Consider the following 15,857-nt stretch of genomic DNA (forward strand, 5'->3'; position numbering starts at 1 on the left):
TCATAAGTCCCTTAGTGAATATTTGGATTATCTTCTATTTTTCCTATATTAACAGGTCTGGGATAAACTTTTTTTTTTTTTTTGAGACGTAGTCTCACACTGTTGCCTGGGCTAGAGTGCAATGGCATGATCTTGGCTCACTGCAACCTCTGCCTCCCAAGTTCAAGCAATTCTCCTGCCTCAGCCTCCCAAGTAGATAAAAACTAGAAAGAAGCTATCTGTGAAACTGCTTTGTGATATGTAGATTCATCTCACAGAGTTAAAACCTTTTTATTGATTCAGCAGGTTGGAATCTCTCATTTTGTAGAATCTGCAAAGGGACAGCTGGGATTACAGATATCCGCCACCATGCCCCACGTCTAGCTAATTTTTTGTATTTTTAGTAGAGACAGGGTTTCACTGTGATGGCCAGGCTGGTCCCGAACTCCTGATCTCGTGATCTGCCCGCCTTGGCCTCCCAAAGTGCTGGGATTACAGGCATGAGCCACCGTGCCCAGCCTGGGATAAACATTCTTATGGGATAAGCTTTGTAAATATCCATGATTATTTCTTAAGATTAGTTTTTAGAAGTTTTTATAAATCAGAAAATACTCACTTTTTTTTATGGCTTTTGATGCAGATTGCCAAATTGCCTTCTAGAATGCCTTTTAGAACTACACACTTTGAGTCTTATAGTTCATTTTCAACCATTCTTTCCTTTATTTTATTTTTTTAGATTAATTTTTTAAAATATGGAATGCTTCATGAGTTTGCATGTCATCTTTGCACAGAGGCCATGCTAATCTTACCTGTATTGTTCCAATTTGAGTATATGTGCGCCAAAGTGACCACTTAACAATTCTTTTAATTGTATTAATGACGTTGGATGGCTTATAAACACAAAGAATGTAGTCATCAACTCAGAACTTGGCATCTAAAAACCACACCTATGAAGTCCCTGGTTAAGAGCCAGGAATTTAATAAAACAAACTTTTGAGCTACTAAAAGTTAATGTCACAAAAGCCATAGATTAATGCATGCACTCTGATTATAGGAGACTTTTCAAGTTCATACTCTGAAGATAGTTTCCTTATTTTAATTACTTTGATTTCCATATCAGACTGAAAGAGGATATGGCATCTTTAATACTTATGTAGTGACAACTGTGAATGGTAGTGGCAAAGGAAAAGGGAAAAATCAAAGATGACTTGATTTCAAGACATGGCTTGTCTGAGCTAAAAGTAATAAACTAGAAGTCAAATTCAAGGAATATAGGTATTTTCTCTGTCTCGTGATTGACAGTAACTCTTACTATTTTTCTGTATTTAGTATTTCAAGTCATAGATTCAGATGCATTGTAATTAAACAATTTGGCTAATTTATTTGCAGTTTATGTTTTGTAAGAATTTTTTTTGATTTTTGAAAATCTATGTTTATTTAGAAACCAAAATGGGGTATCTGCTGGACATTTTATTTACTTTTATTTACTCTATGTTTTTGAGACCGAGTCTGGCTCTGTTGCCCAGCCTGGAGTGTAGTGGCATGATCTTGGCTCACTGCAACTTCTGCCTCATGGGCTCAAGCCATCCTCACACCTCAGCCTCCCAAGCAGCTGTGACTATAGGCATACACTACCACACCCGGCTAATTTTTGTATTTTTTGTAGAGATGGGGTTTTGCCATGTTGTCCAGTCGGGTCTCAAACTCCTGAGCTCAAGCGATCCATCTGCCTCACCCTCCCAAAGTGCTGGGATTACAGGCATGAGCTACCATGCCTGGCCATCTATTATATATATATATATATTTTTTTTTTTTTAAGTTTTTATTAGGCAAATAGTACCCAATTGTTAAGAAAATAAAAACTTGTAACTAAGTCATAAAAAAAGAGAGTAAATATCCTTAATAATCCTGCCATCTAGAGACAAATACTGTTATCCTTGATATTTGTCTCTGTCCTTCTGTTTCTTTAACTTTTATTTTTCTTTATTTATGTCTTATTTTACTTTTTATTTATTGAGACAGGGTCTTGCTCTGTCACCCAGGCTAGAGTGCAGGGGCACAGTCATGGCTCACTGCAGCCTCAACCCTCTAGGCTCAAGCAGTCTTTCTGCCTCAGCCTTCCTCGTAACTGGGACTGCATATGTGTGCCTGGCTAATTTATTTTTTATAACGATAAGGTCTTGCTATATGGTCCAGGCTGGTCTCAAACTCTTCCTTAAGCAATCTAACCTAGGTGCCCATCAATCCTAGGCGTTATTGGGCATCTAGGTTGATGCCATGCCTTTGCTATTGTGAATAGTGCTGTGATGAACATCCAAGTACATGTGTCTTTTTGGTAGAAAGATTTATTTTCTTTTGGATATATACCCAGTTATGGGATTGCTGGGTCAAATAGTAGTTCTGTTTTAAGTTCTTTGAGAAAAGCCACTGCTTTTTAGAGTGGCCGAACTGATTTACATCCCCACCAACGGTGTATAAACATTCCCTTTTCTCTGCAGCTTCACCAGCATCTGTTGTTTTTTTGTTTTGTTTTGTTTTGTTTTTTTAATAATAACCATTCTGGCCGGGCACAGTGGCTCATGCCTGTAATCCCAGCACTTTGGGAGGCTGAGGCGGGTGGATCACCTGAGGTCAGGAGTTCAAGACCAGCCTGGCCAACATAGCGAAATCCTCTCTGTACTAAAAATACAAAAATTAGCCAGGCATGGTGTCATGGGTCTATAATCCCAGCTACTTGGGAGGCTGAGGCAGGAGAATTGCTTGAACTCGGAGGTGGAGGTTGCTGTGAGCTGACATTGTGCCACTGCACTCCAGCCTGGGCAAGAGAGCAAGACTCTGTCTCAAGAAAACAAAAAATAATGGTAATAATAATAGCCATTCTAACTAGTGTGGGATGGTATCTCATTGTGGTTCTGATTTGCATTTCTCTGCTGATTAGTGATGATGAGCACTTTTTTCATGTTTCTTGGCCACTTGTATGACTTCTTTGGAGAAGTATCTGTTCGTGTTTTTTTTCCCATTTTTTAATGAGGTTATTTGTTTTTTGCTTGTTCAGTTTTTAAGTTCTGTATAGATTCTGATATCAGACCTTTGTCTGATGCATAGTTTGCGAATGTTTTCTCCCATTCTATAGGTGTTTCTTGGTTGTCTTGCAGGTTTCTTATAGTTTGAGGTCTATTTTTTTTTGAGACGAAGTCTAGCTCTATCGCCCAGGCTGGAGTGCAGTGGTGCGATCTCAGCGCACTGCAACCTCTGCCTCCTGGGTTCAAGTGATTCTTCTGCTTCAGCCTCTCAAGTAGCTGAAACTACAGGTGTTTGCCACCATGCCCGGCTAATTTTTTTTTTTTTTTCATTTTTGTAGAAACGGTTTCGCCACGTTGGTCAGGTTGGTCTTGAACTCCTGACCTCAGGTGATCTGCCTACCTTGGCCTCCCAAAGTGCTGGGATTACAGACATGAGCCATAGCAACCGGCCGAGGTCTTAAATTGAAATCTTTAATCCATCTTGAGTTAATCTTTTTATATGGTAAAAAGTTAAGGTCCAGCTTCATTCTGCATATGGCTAGCCAGCTATCCTGGTACCATTTATTGAATAGGTAGTCCTTTCCCCACTGCCTATTTTTGTTGACTTTGTCAAAGATCAGATGGCTGGAGGTATGTGGCTTTATTTCTGGGTTCTCTATTCTGTTCCATTGGTCTATGTGTTTTGTCTTTTTACCAGTACCATGCTGTTTTGGTTACTGTAGCCTTATAGTTTGAATTCAGGTAATGCAATGCTTCTGGCTTTGTTCTTTCTGCTTAGAATTGCTTTGGCTATTTGGGCTCTTTTTTGGTTCCATATGTATTTTAAAATAGTTTTTTCTAGTTATATGAAAAATGACATTGGTAGTTTGATAGTAATAGCATTGAATCCTAGATTGTTTTGGGCAGTCTGGCCATTTTAATGATACTGATCTTCCAAACCATGAGCATGGAATGTTGTTCCATTTGTTTGTGTCATCTGTGATTTCTTTGAACAGTGTTTCATAGTTCTCCTTGAAAGGAGGAGATCTTTCACCTCCTTGGTTAGATGTATTTCTAGGTATTTTATTTCTGTTGTGGATATTGTAAATGGGGTTGAATTCTTTTTTTTTTTTTCTTGATACAAGGTCTCTCTTTGTCACCCAGGCTGGAGTGCAGTGGTGCAGCCACTGCATCCTCAACCTCTCAGGTTCAATCAATCCTCCCACCTCAGCCTCCTGAGTAGCTGAGTAGCTGGCACTACAGATGTGTGCCACCACACCCAGCTAATTTTTTTAAATTTTTGTAGAGATGGGGTTTCACCATGTTTCTCTGGCTGGGGGAGTGTGTGTGTGTGTGTGTGTGCAAATAGGATCATTTGCTGTACCTACTATTGTATTATCTACTTTAAACACATAATTTATGGACCAGGCATGATGGCTCACGCCTGTAATCCCAACACTTTGGGAGGCTGAGGCAGGAGGATCACTTGAACCTAGGAGTTCGAGACCAGCTTGGGCAACATGGTGAGACCTCATCTCTACAAAGAAAACAAAAAAACAAAACCAAACTCATAATTTATGGTAAATACTTTTTCAAGTTAACGAATATACTTCTTACTCCCACTGTAATGCCTGGTGCTCTCTATCCCTTAGAAGCCTTGATACCATCTTTGATGAATCAATCTCCCTCATCCTTTACTTCCAGCTGGGTATCAAGTCCTTCCATTTCTGCCCCTGGAATATGATACATCTGTCTGTCCCTCTCTGATCCCACTATTTTTGTCCTGGCTCAGCTCTCCTCATTTGTTTTGTTTTGTTTTGTGTTTTGTTTTGTTTTGTTTGAGACAGAGGCTTGTTCCGTCTCCCAGGCTGGAGTGCAGTGGCATGATCTGTGCTCCCTGCAATGTCTGCCTCCTGGGTTCAAGTGATTCTCCTGCCTCAGCCTCCTGAGTAGCTGGGATTACAGATGCATGCCACTGTGCAGCTAATTTTTGTATTTTTAGTAGAATCGGGGTCTCACCATGTTGGCCAGGCTGGTCTTGAACTCCTGACCTCAGGTGATCCGCCTGCCTTAGCCTCCCAAAGTGCTGGGATTACAAACATGAGCCACCGTGCTTGGCAGCTCTCGTCATTTCTAATCTAGATTGTTGCAGTTTTTTTCCTACCTGATTACTAGTCATCTATACCTACAATTTTTCTGAACTCTGATTATTCTGTTAGGTTGCTGATGTTAAATCAAAATTCCTTATCATTTTAGAGTCCTCTGGTAGCCTCTTTTTAACCTTATTACCTACCTATCATGTTTCTTCCTTCCTTCTTCCCTTCTTCTCTTCCCAGGCTGGGAGTGCAATGGCGTAATCTCGGCTCACTGCAACCTCTGCCTCCCAGGTTCAAGCAATTCTCCTGCCTCAGCCCCCCTAGTAGCTGGGATTATAAGCATGTGCCACCATAGCCAGCTAATTTTTGTATTTTTAGTAGAGATGGGAGTTTCACCATGTTGGTCAGGCTGGTCTCGAACTCCTGAACTCCGGTGATCCACCCACCTCACCCTCCCAAAGTGCTGGGATTACAAGCGTGAGCCACTGCGCCCAGCCCCTTCCTCTGTTTCTCCCTCTCTTCTTTCCTTCCTGTCTTCCTTGTCTCCATCTCTTCTCTCTCCCTCCTCCTTCTTCTGCCCCCTGAAATACTTGGACTTCTTTTTTTTCTTTTTCAAGATAGGATATCACTCTGTCCCTCAGGCTGGAGTGGAATGGTGCAATCTTGGCTCACTGCAACCTCAGCCTCCTGGGTTCAAGCAATTCTCCTGCCTTGGTCTCCCAAGTAGCTGGGATTACAGGCACATGCCACTATGCCTGGCTAATTTTTTGTATTTTTAGTGGAGACGGGGCTTCACCATGTTGGCCAGGCTGGTTTCGAACTCCTGACCTCAGGTAATCCACTCGCCTCGGCCTCCCAAAGCGCTGGGATTACAGATGTGAGCCCCTGCGCCCAGCCAGGACTTCTTTATATATTAGTATTACTGCTTATTCTTACCAAGTATGCCATATATTTTCATTGCTTTTCTCTTAGTGTGAAATGCCTCTCTACTTTTTGAAATTCCATTTAATTACTGACCCTAGATTAAATGCCATCTTCTTTTGAAGTCCTCTTCAATTGAAATTAATACCTACCTTTTCGGCTCTTACAATTTATTTTTTGTATGCTTCATTTATATTCTTCCTTGTATTATAACATGCCTATCTTATTCCTACATGGATTTTTCTTTTTTTGTATTTTAAAGATTCTCAAAGTATTTAACTCATTGCAATGATAATCACCAGCAAGCAGTCTTTAAGAAATATTAACATTAAGCTTTTTCTTTCAAAGAAAATGCCAGGAACTTACCAAATCATAAATAAAATGTTTTATCTAATGAAATTTTCATTAGTATAATTCTAAGCAATCTCTTTCTTATGATTTTGCCCCTTTTAGGCTGGATCAGTGCATGTAAGAATTCGACGAGATGCTAATGAACAAATGGTTCTTGCTCATGTGACCAACAGGCTGTACACTCTAGTGTCTACTCTGACTGTTCAAATTTTCAAGGATGACTGGATTAGGCCTGCCTTATTGTCTGGGCCTGTGGCAGCCAATGTCCTAAACTTTACAGATCATCACATAATCCCAATGCCTCTTTTAAAGAGTGCTGATGATTTGAACCCAGTTACATCAACTCCAGCTAAACCTAGTAGTCCACCTCCAGAATTTTCATTTAACACTCCTGGGAAAAATGTGAACCCAGTTATTCTTCTAAACACACAAACAAGACCTTATGGTTTTGGTCTCAATCATGGACATACACCTTACAGCAACATGCTTAATCAAGGACTTGGAGTTCCAGGAATTGGAGCAACTCAAGGATTGAGGACTGGTTTTACAAATATACCAAGTAGATATGGAACTAATAATAGAATTGGACAACCAAGACCATGATGGACTCTAACTTATTTTTATGAGAAATATTGACTCCTTGGCTTCCAATTTATTTAGTAATCCAACTTTGCATTGACTGTTTAATCATTTACTCTAAATGTTAGATAATAGTAAGCTTGTTCACATTTCATGAAACCTATGAAATTATATTTTTGTAAAATGTATTTGTGACAGTGAAATCCTCGTAAATGTTAAAGGCTTTAAATAGGCTTCCTTTAGAAAATGTGTTTCTTTAAATTTGGATTTTGGTATCTTTGGTTTTGTAGTTGACTGCAGTGTGATGTGACCTTACCTTTATAAGAGCCACTTGATGGAGTGGATCTGTCACATTACTAAGATATGATATTTCTTTTTTTTCCGAGACGGAGTCTTGCTCTGCCACTGTGCCTGGCCAATACATTATTATTAACTTAAGGCTGTACTTTATTAAGGTTTCCTTAGTTTTTGTTTTGTTTTGTTTTTTGAGATGGAGTCTCACTCTGTCACCCAGGCTGGAGTGCAGTGGTGTGATCTCGGCTCACTGCAACCTCTGCCTCCAGGTTTCAAGTGATTCTCCTGCCTCAGCCTCCCGAGTAGCTGGGATTACAGGCACCTGCCACCACGCCCAGCTAATTTTTGTATTTTTGGTAAAGATGGGGGATTTCACCATGTTGGCCAGGCTGGTCTCAAACTCCCGACCTCATGATCCACCTACCTTAGCCTCCCAAAGTGCTGGGATTAGGTGTGAGCCACTGCGCCTGGCTGATATTTTCTTCAGTGAAATTTATAAACATGCTTCTTGACTAATACACATTTTGGGAAAGGAAAAAATGTCTGTTCAAAAAGTAAAAGTCTCTTTTATAGCTTTTCCAAATTTAATTGCTACATTTTTCTTTGAGGTTCTCCTGAATTATGTCTTACAAACTAAAAGCAAACATTTTTAGCAGCAATTTTGGAATACATTCTATCTAGCACAATTTGAATTTTTAATTATCAAGATTTTTGTTAAAGTTTCTCTCCTTTAAAAATTTTAGTACATTTGTAAACAGTCCATGGTTCTAGGTGTTTTATTTTGATTAAGTGACTACCCAACTTTTGGTGATATGCAGTGAAAGAATCCCAGTTTTCTATGTTACATTTAATCAAATACTGACATAATGAATTTATCTTTTCTGACGCATTTTCATTCATTGGCTTTTTAATTTCTTATTTTATTAACAAAATATATCAAATATATTACCAAAACACATAGAGTTCCATACATAATATGGAATTTGATGTCTTTTCAAGTTGCACAAAGAATTTGAGCAAATATAATTTTACCAAAGCATAATGGACCTTAGATTATAGAATACAGCATTGTTAGGTCTGCAGTGGATAGTTTCTTTTTGTTTTACTTTATCAAAAATGGGAAATTGTTAACTGTGATGAAGTGTGAGAATTACATAGATTATGTTATTTTTTAGTTGTTTTCCAAATGCAGAGTTTAAGGACTTTCTAACATGGCTAGTATTACTTCCAAAAAGTATAACAAGCAGCAGTCACACATGACCTAGAAGGGTTTTTTATTGTTTTATTTTATTATGCATTCCGTAACAGTTTTAAAAAGGGATTTTGAGAATGGACTCAACTTTTCTGGAATCCAGTGCTCCTGGAGATTTATGACTTTCCCAGCCATCAGCCAGCTATCTAGGGAAGATTTTTGTTTTTCTAGAATTTGCAACAGTTTCTTCAGTCGACTCATTCACTTTCAAATAGGAGCAGCACTTTGAAATCCTTTTTCTTCACTGTGGATTAAAAACATCCAAGAAGCCATCTCTGTCAAGCAGAATTGTCATCTGTGGTAATAAGTGACCATGTCCTAAATACCTTTTTCTTAGTGAGGAGTTGATCGTTGTCTTTGACATCTGCAACCCTGTTCAGGCATGTGACCTGCTGAAGAAATACAGCCTACTCTACCTTGACTACTGGGGAAAATGATACTTTGTAAAATGTAATAAGGCAACCTGTTCCCTGGCCTTTGTCTTATGTTTTCCAACTATTACTGTATCTGTTGTTGGTCTGCTATTACAGGATGATTCTTCTTCCTTCATTGATCTCAGCTAAATGTGAATTAGGGTCATGCATGAAATCTGAACTGCCATGTCCTGAGTTAAGAGGTATGTGCTGCCACCCCATGCATGTCTTCCCCATCCCCATAGGATTTTAAAGTGTTTAGGTACCAAACACAGTTCTGTGTGAGGTTTTATGCCTACTTCCTCAACACCAATTCAGAGGCAACACCTGTGCATCTGTCCCACCAAAGGTGCTTTAATACCTACCTTCACTATTTGAGAAAGGACACTCACAGTTGCCTGTGAGTTATGAAAGAATTGGCCCTACTTCCTGAATGTAAGATATTACAGGGGACATTGGCCCATGCCAGTAATCCTAGTAGGAGAGCTAAGACACAAAGAATAGAGAGGCCTTATTTGCCAAGCTCTGACTAACTTCTGGATATGAAAATAAGGAACTTGCCCAGCATAGGCATATAGGCAGCAGCCTTACTAGTAAATCTTGCCACAGAATCATTTGAAACTAGACAGAGAAAGAAGTTCAATTTAAATATTTGTCCCATTGTTTGTGATTAAGATGTAAGCTCCGTGGAGTGTAATTAACCCTGCTTTATGAAGTCACCATATTTATAATGGGAAAAACATTGCCTAGGAGGCAAGAGATCTGAATTCCAGTTCTGATGCTGCCACTGTGTAAGGAAGTAGTTTTATAACCCATGGGCAAATCATCTGAGCTTTCTCATCTGTAAAGTTAGGGAGAGGAATTAATTAGTTGATCTGTAAACTATCAGCTTCAAAACGTTATGGCTCAATCTGTAGAATATGTGCCCAATTGCTAAACAGATGTTGTGCCCAGAATTTTATCTAGTGACTACCTCAACATACAGGCCAAGTGTTACCTACACCAACACCCAAGCCATTAATTTGAGGTGCCGTGAGAATAGGTGAACCGCAGCCTAACACCATTTAGGTTTTTGTGTTTTTTTCAGGCTTGCCTCTACTTAAATATATTTAGATTAGAGAGTTTTCTTAGACTTCTTTCTTTGCAAGGAAGGGTTATTTGGGGAAGTGTTGGAAAAAAGATTAGGGCAGGGTACCCTTAGTTTATATAGGGTACAAAAGTATGGGAAACATTTTCCCTTTCTTCTTTAATCTCTGAAGTCATGTTTGGAATTACATATAATGTAGCAGGTACTGGAGAGGACCTGAATTTCAAGCCTCTGATTTAGCTGTTTGTAAACTGCCAAGTTTTGCTTGACTGAAGAATGCTGATCTTTTTTGGGAGTCTAATCTCCTAATATCAGAAAGTGCTTTTTACATTTCAGATTGTTTGAATTAAACTGTTTGGATTAAAGAACATATATGGAGTTTCCTCTCTGATTTTAAATAATCTTTGTTTCTTTATTCAGTAGCTATTTATTAATAATTCAATCATCTCATATTCAACAAATATTGAGAATATTGTTGAGAATCTGTTACATGCCAGGCATTATAGTAAGTTAATACACATTCACTACACCAGTTGGTGTGACCCAGACCAAAGGTAACACAAAGATGAACGAGAGTTCCTTCAAGGAGCCAATAATCCTAGTAGGAGAGCTAAGACACAAAACTGTTGCATGTTTTTAATCATCAAATTAAACTTCTTTCCACTTCCTTATCTTCTTTGGCATCCTTTTGCAAGATTTTTTAACCAGCAGGCTTAAAGTAATGAGGTCCCAGAGCACTTACTGGCTTCGAGTGCACTTTATTTAAGCAGTTACTAGTTTAAAAGCACCTTTAATAATACTGAGATCATCATCATCAAATTGCCACCCAACAAGCCTAGCTTCTTGCAGAAAAGTTAACTTGGATAACACATGGCTAAGTTTTCTGACTAATGCTGCATCAGGTAGAAATTCTTTAGTACTGAAGTCAAAAAACACTAATTGCTTAAGATTCTCAAATACACCCATGAAGGCAAGCCATCCATCACTGCTCACACAATTTCCTGCCAAATTCAACTGCTGGAAGTTTTTCAGAGGGTTCTTTCCAAAAAATCCACCTGGGTAAAGAAATAAGTATATTAGTTGGAAGAAAAATTTAAAAAAAAAAAAAGAGAAATAGGTTCTACATTTATTTTACATACTTTTTTTTCCACTTTGAAATGATCATGTTTGAACTAGTGCTTTGCCTCAGAAACAAATTATTAATATAATTCTCTATAGCTAGGGCAGTGATTGTGAATATGGTCTATTATATTTACAAATTATATTTTTCCTAGAGTATAAGGGAATCTGATAAATAGTGATTCATAGTGAGGTAGCAACAATATATAAATGAATTACATTTTTTTTCCCTTTTCCTTATTCCTAGGAAATGGAAGTTTGCTTTAAAATTGATGTGTGAGAGATGCAATTAAATATTCAGTACTTGTTTTCAAAACTGGAGTCAATCTTTGGCAATATTAGGTTGTTTCCTCTTCTGAAGCAGTAAACACTACCTAACTGTTGTTTCTTTGGGTATGTTCCTAACTGTAAACTTGAGTAAGTGAGCCTCCTTCAGTATCTAAAGATTTGGGTGTTTTTGTTTATCTGTTTATATGTAAACCTCCCGAGCCTCTTCAGGAAGTTCCTCCATTCCTTACAGAATAGGGCACCTAAAGTATTTCCTACAGAGGGTAGGTGGATATTCTGTCTTTCTGATATACAAAGAATGCATACACACACACACACACACACACATCTCCTTTGTATGTATATGTGTGTGTGTATATACACATACACACAAATAATTTAGTTTCATTCTTTATCCCATGTTACTAGTTTAAGTGGTACTGGAACTCAAGTGAGTCTTGCAATAAGAAAAAATACCTTTCTTTCAGGTCATGTACCATCATGTAGATTGGCCAGTATACAACATTAGAATTTCACAAAGCTAGCTCTGTTAATTATGCATATTAAATTATGCAAAGCGTTGACCCTACCCACCTACCTGGCCTTCTCTGGATGACTAAGTTCACCTTGAAGTACAGAGTGGACAGTCAGGCAGACTGGACAAGGGAACTCTATTACTTACATGTTTATATTCCAGAGTATCACACACAAATTGCAGAAGATGTATGCCTGGCTTATCGATCTACATTACTCAGCTCCTCCGAGCTCATCTTAGTCTTAGTGTACCTCACCCAACTTTGGAGGGTTAATTTGTTGTATATTAAACTTTTTTCTTTGTGTTTCTTGGGAGATGTGTAATATTAGATAATGTTCCAGAAACTGACCCTTATGGAAATGAAGGTCCATGATTCACTTTGGATTCCAAGTAGGAAAAGAGGTTTTAAAAGTTCCTTTCCGGCCGGGCGTGGTGGCTCAAGCCTGTAATCCCAGCACTTTGGGAGGCCGAGACGGGCGGATCACGAGGTCAGGAGATCGAGACCATCCTGGCTAACACGGTGAAACCCCGTCTCTACTAAAAAATACAAAAAAACTAGCCGGGCGAGGTGGCAGGCGCCTGTAGTCCCAGCTACTCGGGAGGCTGAGGCAGGAGAATGGCGTAAACCCGGGAGGCGGAGCTTGCAGTGAGCTGAGATCCGGCCACTGCACTCCAGCCTGGGCTACAGAGCGAGACTCCGTCTCCAAAAAAACAAAAAAAAAAAAGTTCCTTTTCATTGTCTCAGTGAGAAGACCACTAAAGAGTTGAAGTTAAAGAAGGAAAGGTTCAGTGCCGTACAATCTTAAGGTTAGCAAGCAAAGACTAAAAGCTATCTGCTACCAGTAATGAGGGCTTAATGACAGAAATGGACAGTCTTGTCTGACCAGCTTACGTGGGTGAGGTCAACCTAGTTATGCACTGAAACTGTACCTTTACCCACTTTCAGTAAGTGTTTACCAGCTCCGTAGTGAGGAGATCTGTGAGTTTCGTGTCTGATGTCACTGCGTGGCCTTTTGTAGTTAGTTCAGTGCAACTAAGTACGTTCTAGTATGTGTCTTTAGTCAGTGTCAGCCAATGTTTTCATCACCATCATAAGGTCTTGAGTTTTGAAAGCTCTTCAGGTTCTTCTTTACAGACACCTAAAGTGATTGACCCTGCCTGACCATGGTCAAGATGCTAGCAGCTAAAGTGGGCAAAGCCAGGTAAGGAGATGATTCACAGGGTTCTGCCTTCATGTCTCTTACCCATGGTCAGTGTCACTGACACCACCTTTGGGCCTTATTTGCTGCTTTTATTTATTTGAAAAGTGAGACAGAGGCCGGGTGCAGTGGCTCACACATGTAATCCCAGCCCTTTGGGAGGCCAAGGTGGGCGGATCACCTGAGGTCAGGAGTTCAAGATCAGCCTGACCAACATGGAGAAACCCCATCTCTACTAAAAATACAAAATTACCCGGGCGTGGTAGTGCATGCCTATAATCCCAGCTATTTGGGAGGCTGAAGCAGGAGAATCACTTGAACCCAGGAGGCGGAGGTTGCGGTGAGCAGAGATCACACAATTGCACTCCAGCCTGGGTAACAAGAGTGAAGCTCCATTTCAAAAAAGAAAACAAAACAAAAGTGAGACAGACTGCTAGTTGTTCCCAAAACTCTCTCTCCTTATTCCTTAGTTACAGGGTTTTATTTGGGCATATGGCCACTCATATCCCAGCCTCCCTTGTTGTTAGGTGTGGCTAAATTTTTGCCAAGGAAGTATAGGCAGAAGTGATGTGTGCAACTTCCATGTCACTTTTCTGCTTTTCCCCTCTTCTGCTAGGTTGAAATGATCACAGAGCAGTGACCTAGCTATGGCCATAAAGCCAAAAATAACACTCTAAGGAATAGAGGAGTTATCTGGACCTGAAAGACTGCACAGAGGAAAACCACCCCACCTGCCTGGACTGCTCATTTCTGGACTGTTACATGAGAGAGAATCAAGTTCTACCTTCCGTAAGCCATGGTATAGTTGGGTCTCTGTTATCATAGCTTAGCCTGTGCCCAGCCCAAATACTACATAGGTCCTCGCTTTCCCCTCCTTCCTCCTCTGTTCCTTGGAGGGTGGCTTTCTCCCTGTTCTCTCTTCCATCTCATCTTCATGTCCTTTCTGCCTTTGCCCCTCCTCCATATGCTTCCCAGCATGGCATGCACTCAGTCCAAATGCTGGTTGCCAGTTGTGTGTCTATTTAAAGTTCCTTCCCCAAAGATCAACTTTTTTTCTCCTTCTCAGCTAGCAGAATATATTTTCACCACCTAAAAGGAATTTAAAAAGAATTTAAAGCCCATTCCACCCTCAGAGGGTGAGCAATTTATACTGGTTATCTACTACGGTATAAGGATCTTATCATCAATTTAAGAGAGTTTCTTAGATAATTATTAGAATGTGTGCTAGTGCAGGAACCAAGAACAAACAATATTTGTCATAAGCCAAGGGCATGCCTTTTGTTCATTTAATCTGCAGTGCTTATGTTATGAGGAGCAGAATAGATCCGAGAGAAACAGAATCTATGACATTTAGAGCCATGGGCTGTATGTGGGCTGTGTAGAGTGCAAATGGCTTGATTAGAATTCCAGGAGAAATCTCAAATGCCCTGGGTAGAAGGCTTCTGATTCTTGGGGGTTCCTGTATCCCAAACACAACTGTCGTTTGTATTGTCCTGTGGCTCACCTGAACCAGTACCAGAGCTCTCACTGTTTATTCATTCAGCAACATCTTTAGTGCTACTATGTGCCGCGGATTATGCTGGGTGCTGAGGATATGTGCAAACGACAGACGTGGTCCCTATCTCATTGGGCTTACAAAACAGTGTGAAGACATGCATTATCAAGTAATTAGATGGCTGGTGGTGCTATGGTAGGTCAGGGTACCCTGGGAGCACACAAAAGCAATAGGCTTTCCCACTCCACTTTGTTCCCAGAACACTTGCAACTGGGCTTATATGCTCCAGGAGGAAGACTGGAGGATTCTTAGGAGAAATGGAACTGCTCCCCACGAAAAGGCCCTACAAAGAAGGGGCCATTTTGCTTGCCCAATCACCCCCTAGTGAAGTTAGCCTGTCAAAAAATCACTGCCTCCCTTAGACACAGAACTCCCTATCAACTTGTGTCTCCCTCTCAAATGTGAAGAGGACAGTATAGGATTACCAGACATTTGACAACAGCCTCCCACAAGGAAGACTGAGACTAAAAGCCAAACAACTCCCAAAGAAATGAGGCACCATAGAAAACGAGAAAAATCAAACTCCAAAGACGTAAGTTTTTCAGAGATCCTAAGTTTTTCAGTAGACTGCATCTACTCAACAACAAGACGCTAAGAAAGAGCTTTTGGAAAATAAAATATGATAGTGGGATCTATACAGCAGAATGATTGCGCCCAGGATTTGGGCACTTCTAGAACATGAGCTTCTAGAACATGAACAGGGTCTGTGATGGCTTTTTTTTTCTTTTTTTCTTTTTTTCTTTTTTTCTTTTTTTCAGACAGGTTCTGGCTCTGTCGCCCAGGCTGGAGTGCAGTGGCACGATCTCAGCTCACTGCAAACTCTACCCCCCTAGCTCAAGTGATCCTCCCAACTCAGCCTCCTGTGTAGCTGGGATTATAAGTATGTGCACTATGCCCAGCTAATTTTTGTATTTTTAGTAGAGACAGGGTTTTACCATGTTGGCCAGGCTGGTTTTGAACTCCTGACCTCAAATGATTCACCCACCTGGGCCTCACAAAGTGCTGGGATTACAGGCATGAGCTCTCTTTTTGAGAACAGACTGGATAGCAGAGTTCAGCTTCGAACATCCAAGTTGAAAGATGCCATTTAACAAAGGGTTTTGTTAAGGCGGGTGAAATTGGTTGGGAGTGGTGGCTCATGCCTGTAAGCCCAGCACTTTGGGAGGCCGAAGCAGACAGATCACTTGAGGTCAGGAGTTTGAGACCAG

At 40.1% G+C, this 15,857-nt stretch overlaps 2 protein-coding genes and 1 non-coding gene across 12 annotated transcripts in view; 1 reads left to right on the plus strand and 2 right to left on the minus strand.

Moving 5' to 3' along the window:
* The window catches only part of SLC30A6 (solute carrier family 30 member 6), a 60,426-nt gene extending 48,895 nt beyond the window's left edge, over positions 1-11,531 (plus strand). For 4 of the 8 annotated variants that reach the window (XM_031655057.1, XM_031655058.1, XM_021924723.2 and 1 more), the window contains one exon: positions 6,452-6,952. In XM_031655057.1, coding sequence (XP_031510917.1) covers positions 6,452-6,952 — 501 coding nt within the window. Of the gene's footprint in view, positions 1-6,451 lie in introns of all 8 variants that reach the window. The other 4 variants (XM_009183961.4, XM_021924722.2, XM_009183962.4 and 1 more) reach the window with 2 other exon arrangements.
* Positions 726-831, minus strand: LOC116270493. The gene has a single exon (XR_004178520.1). It is a non-coding gene; the product is annotated as a U6 spliceosomal RNA (small nuclear RNA).
* Positions 10,713-15,857, minus strand: part of NLRC4 (NLR family CARD domain containing 4) — a 43,068-nt gene continuing 37,923 nt past the window's right edge. For 2 of the 3 annotated variants that reach the window (XM_021924721.2, XM_003908485.5), the window contains one exon: positions 10,713-11,029. In XM_021924721.2, coding sequence (XP_021780413.1) covers positions 10,737-11,029 — 293 coding nt within the window. In that variant the 3' untranslated portion in view covers positions 10,713-10,736. Of the gene's footprint in view, positions 11,030-12,553; positions 12,652-15,857 lie in introns of those variants that run through there. The other variant, XM_031655056.1, reaches the window with a different exon arrangement.

Source organism: Papio anubis, chromosome 14 (genome assembly GCF_008728515.1).
Source record: "Papio anubis isolate 15944 chromosome 14, Panubis1.0, whole genome shotgun sequence".
NCBI classification, from domain to species: Eukaryota; Metazoa; Chordata; class Mammalia; order Primates; family Cercopithecidae; genus Papio; species Papio anubis.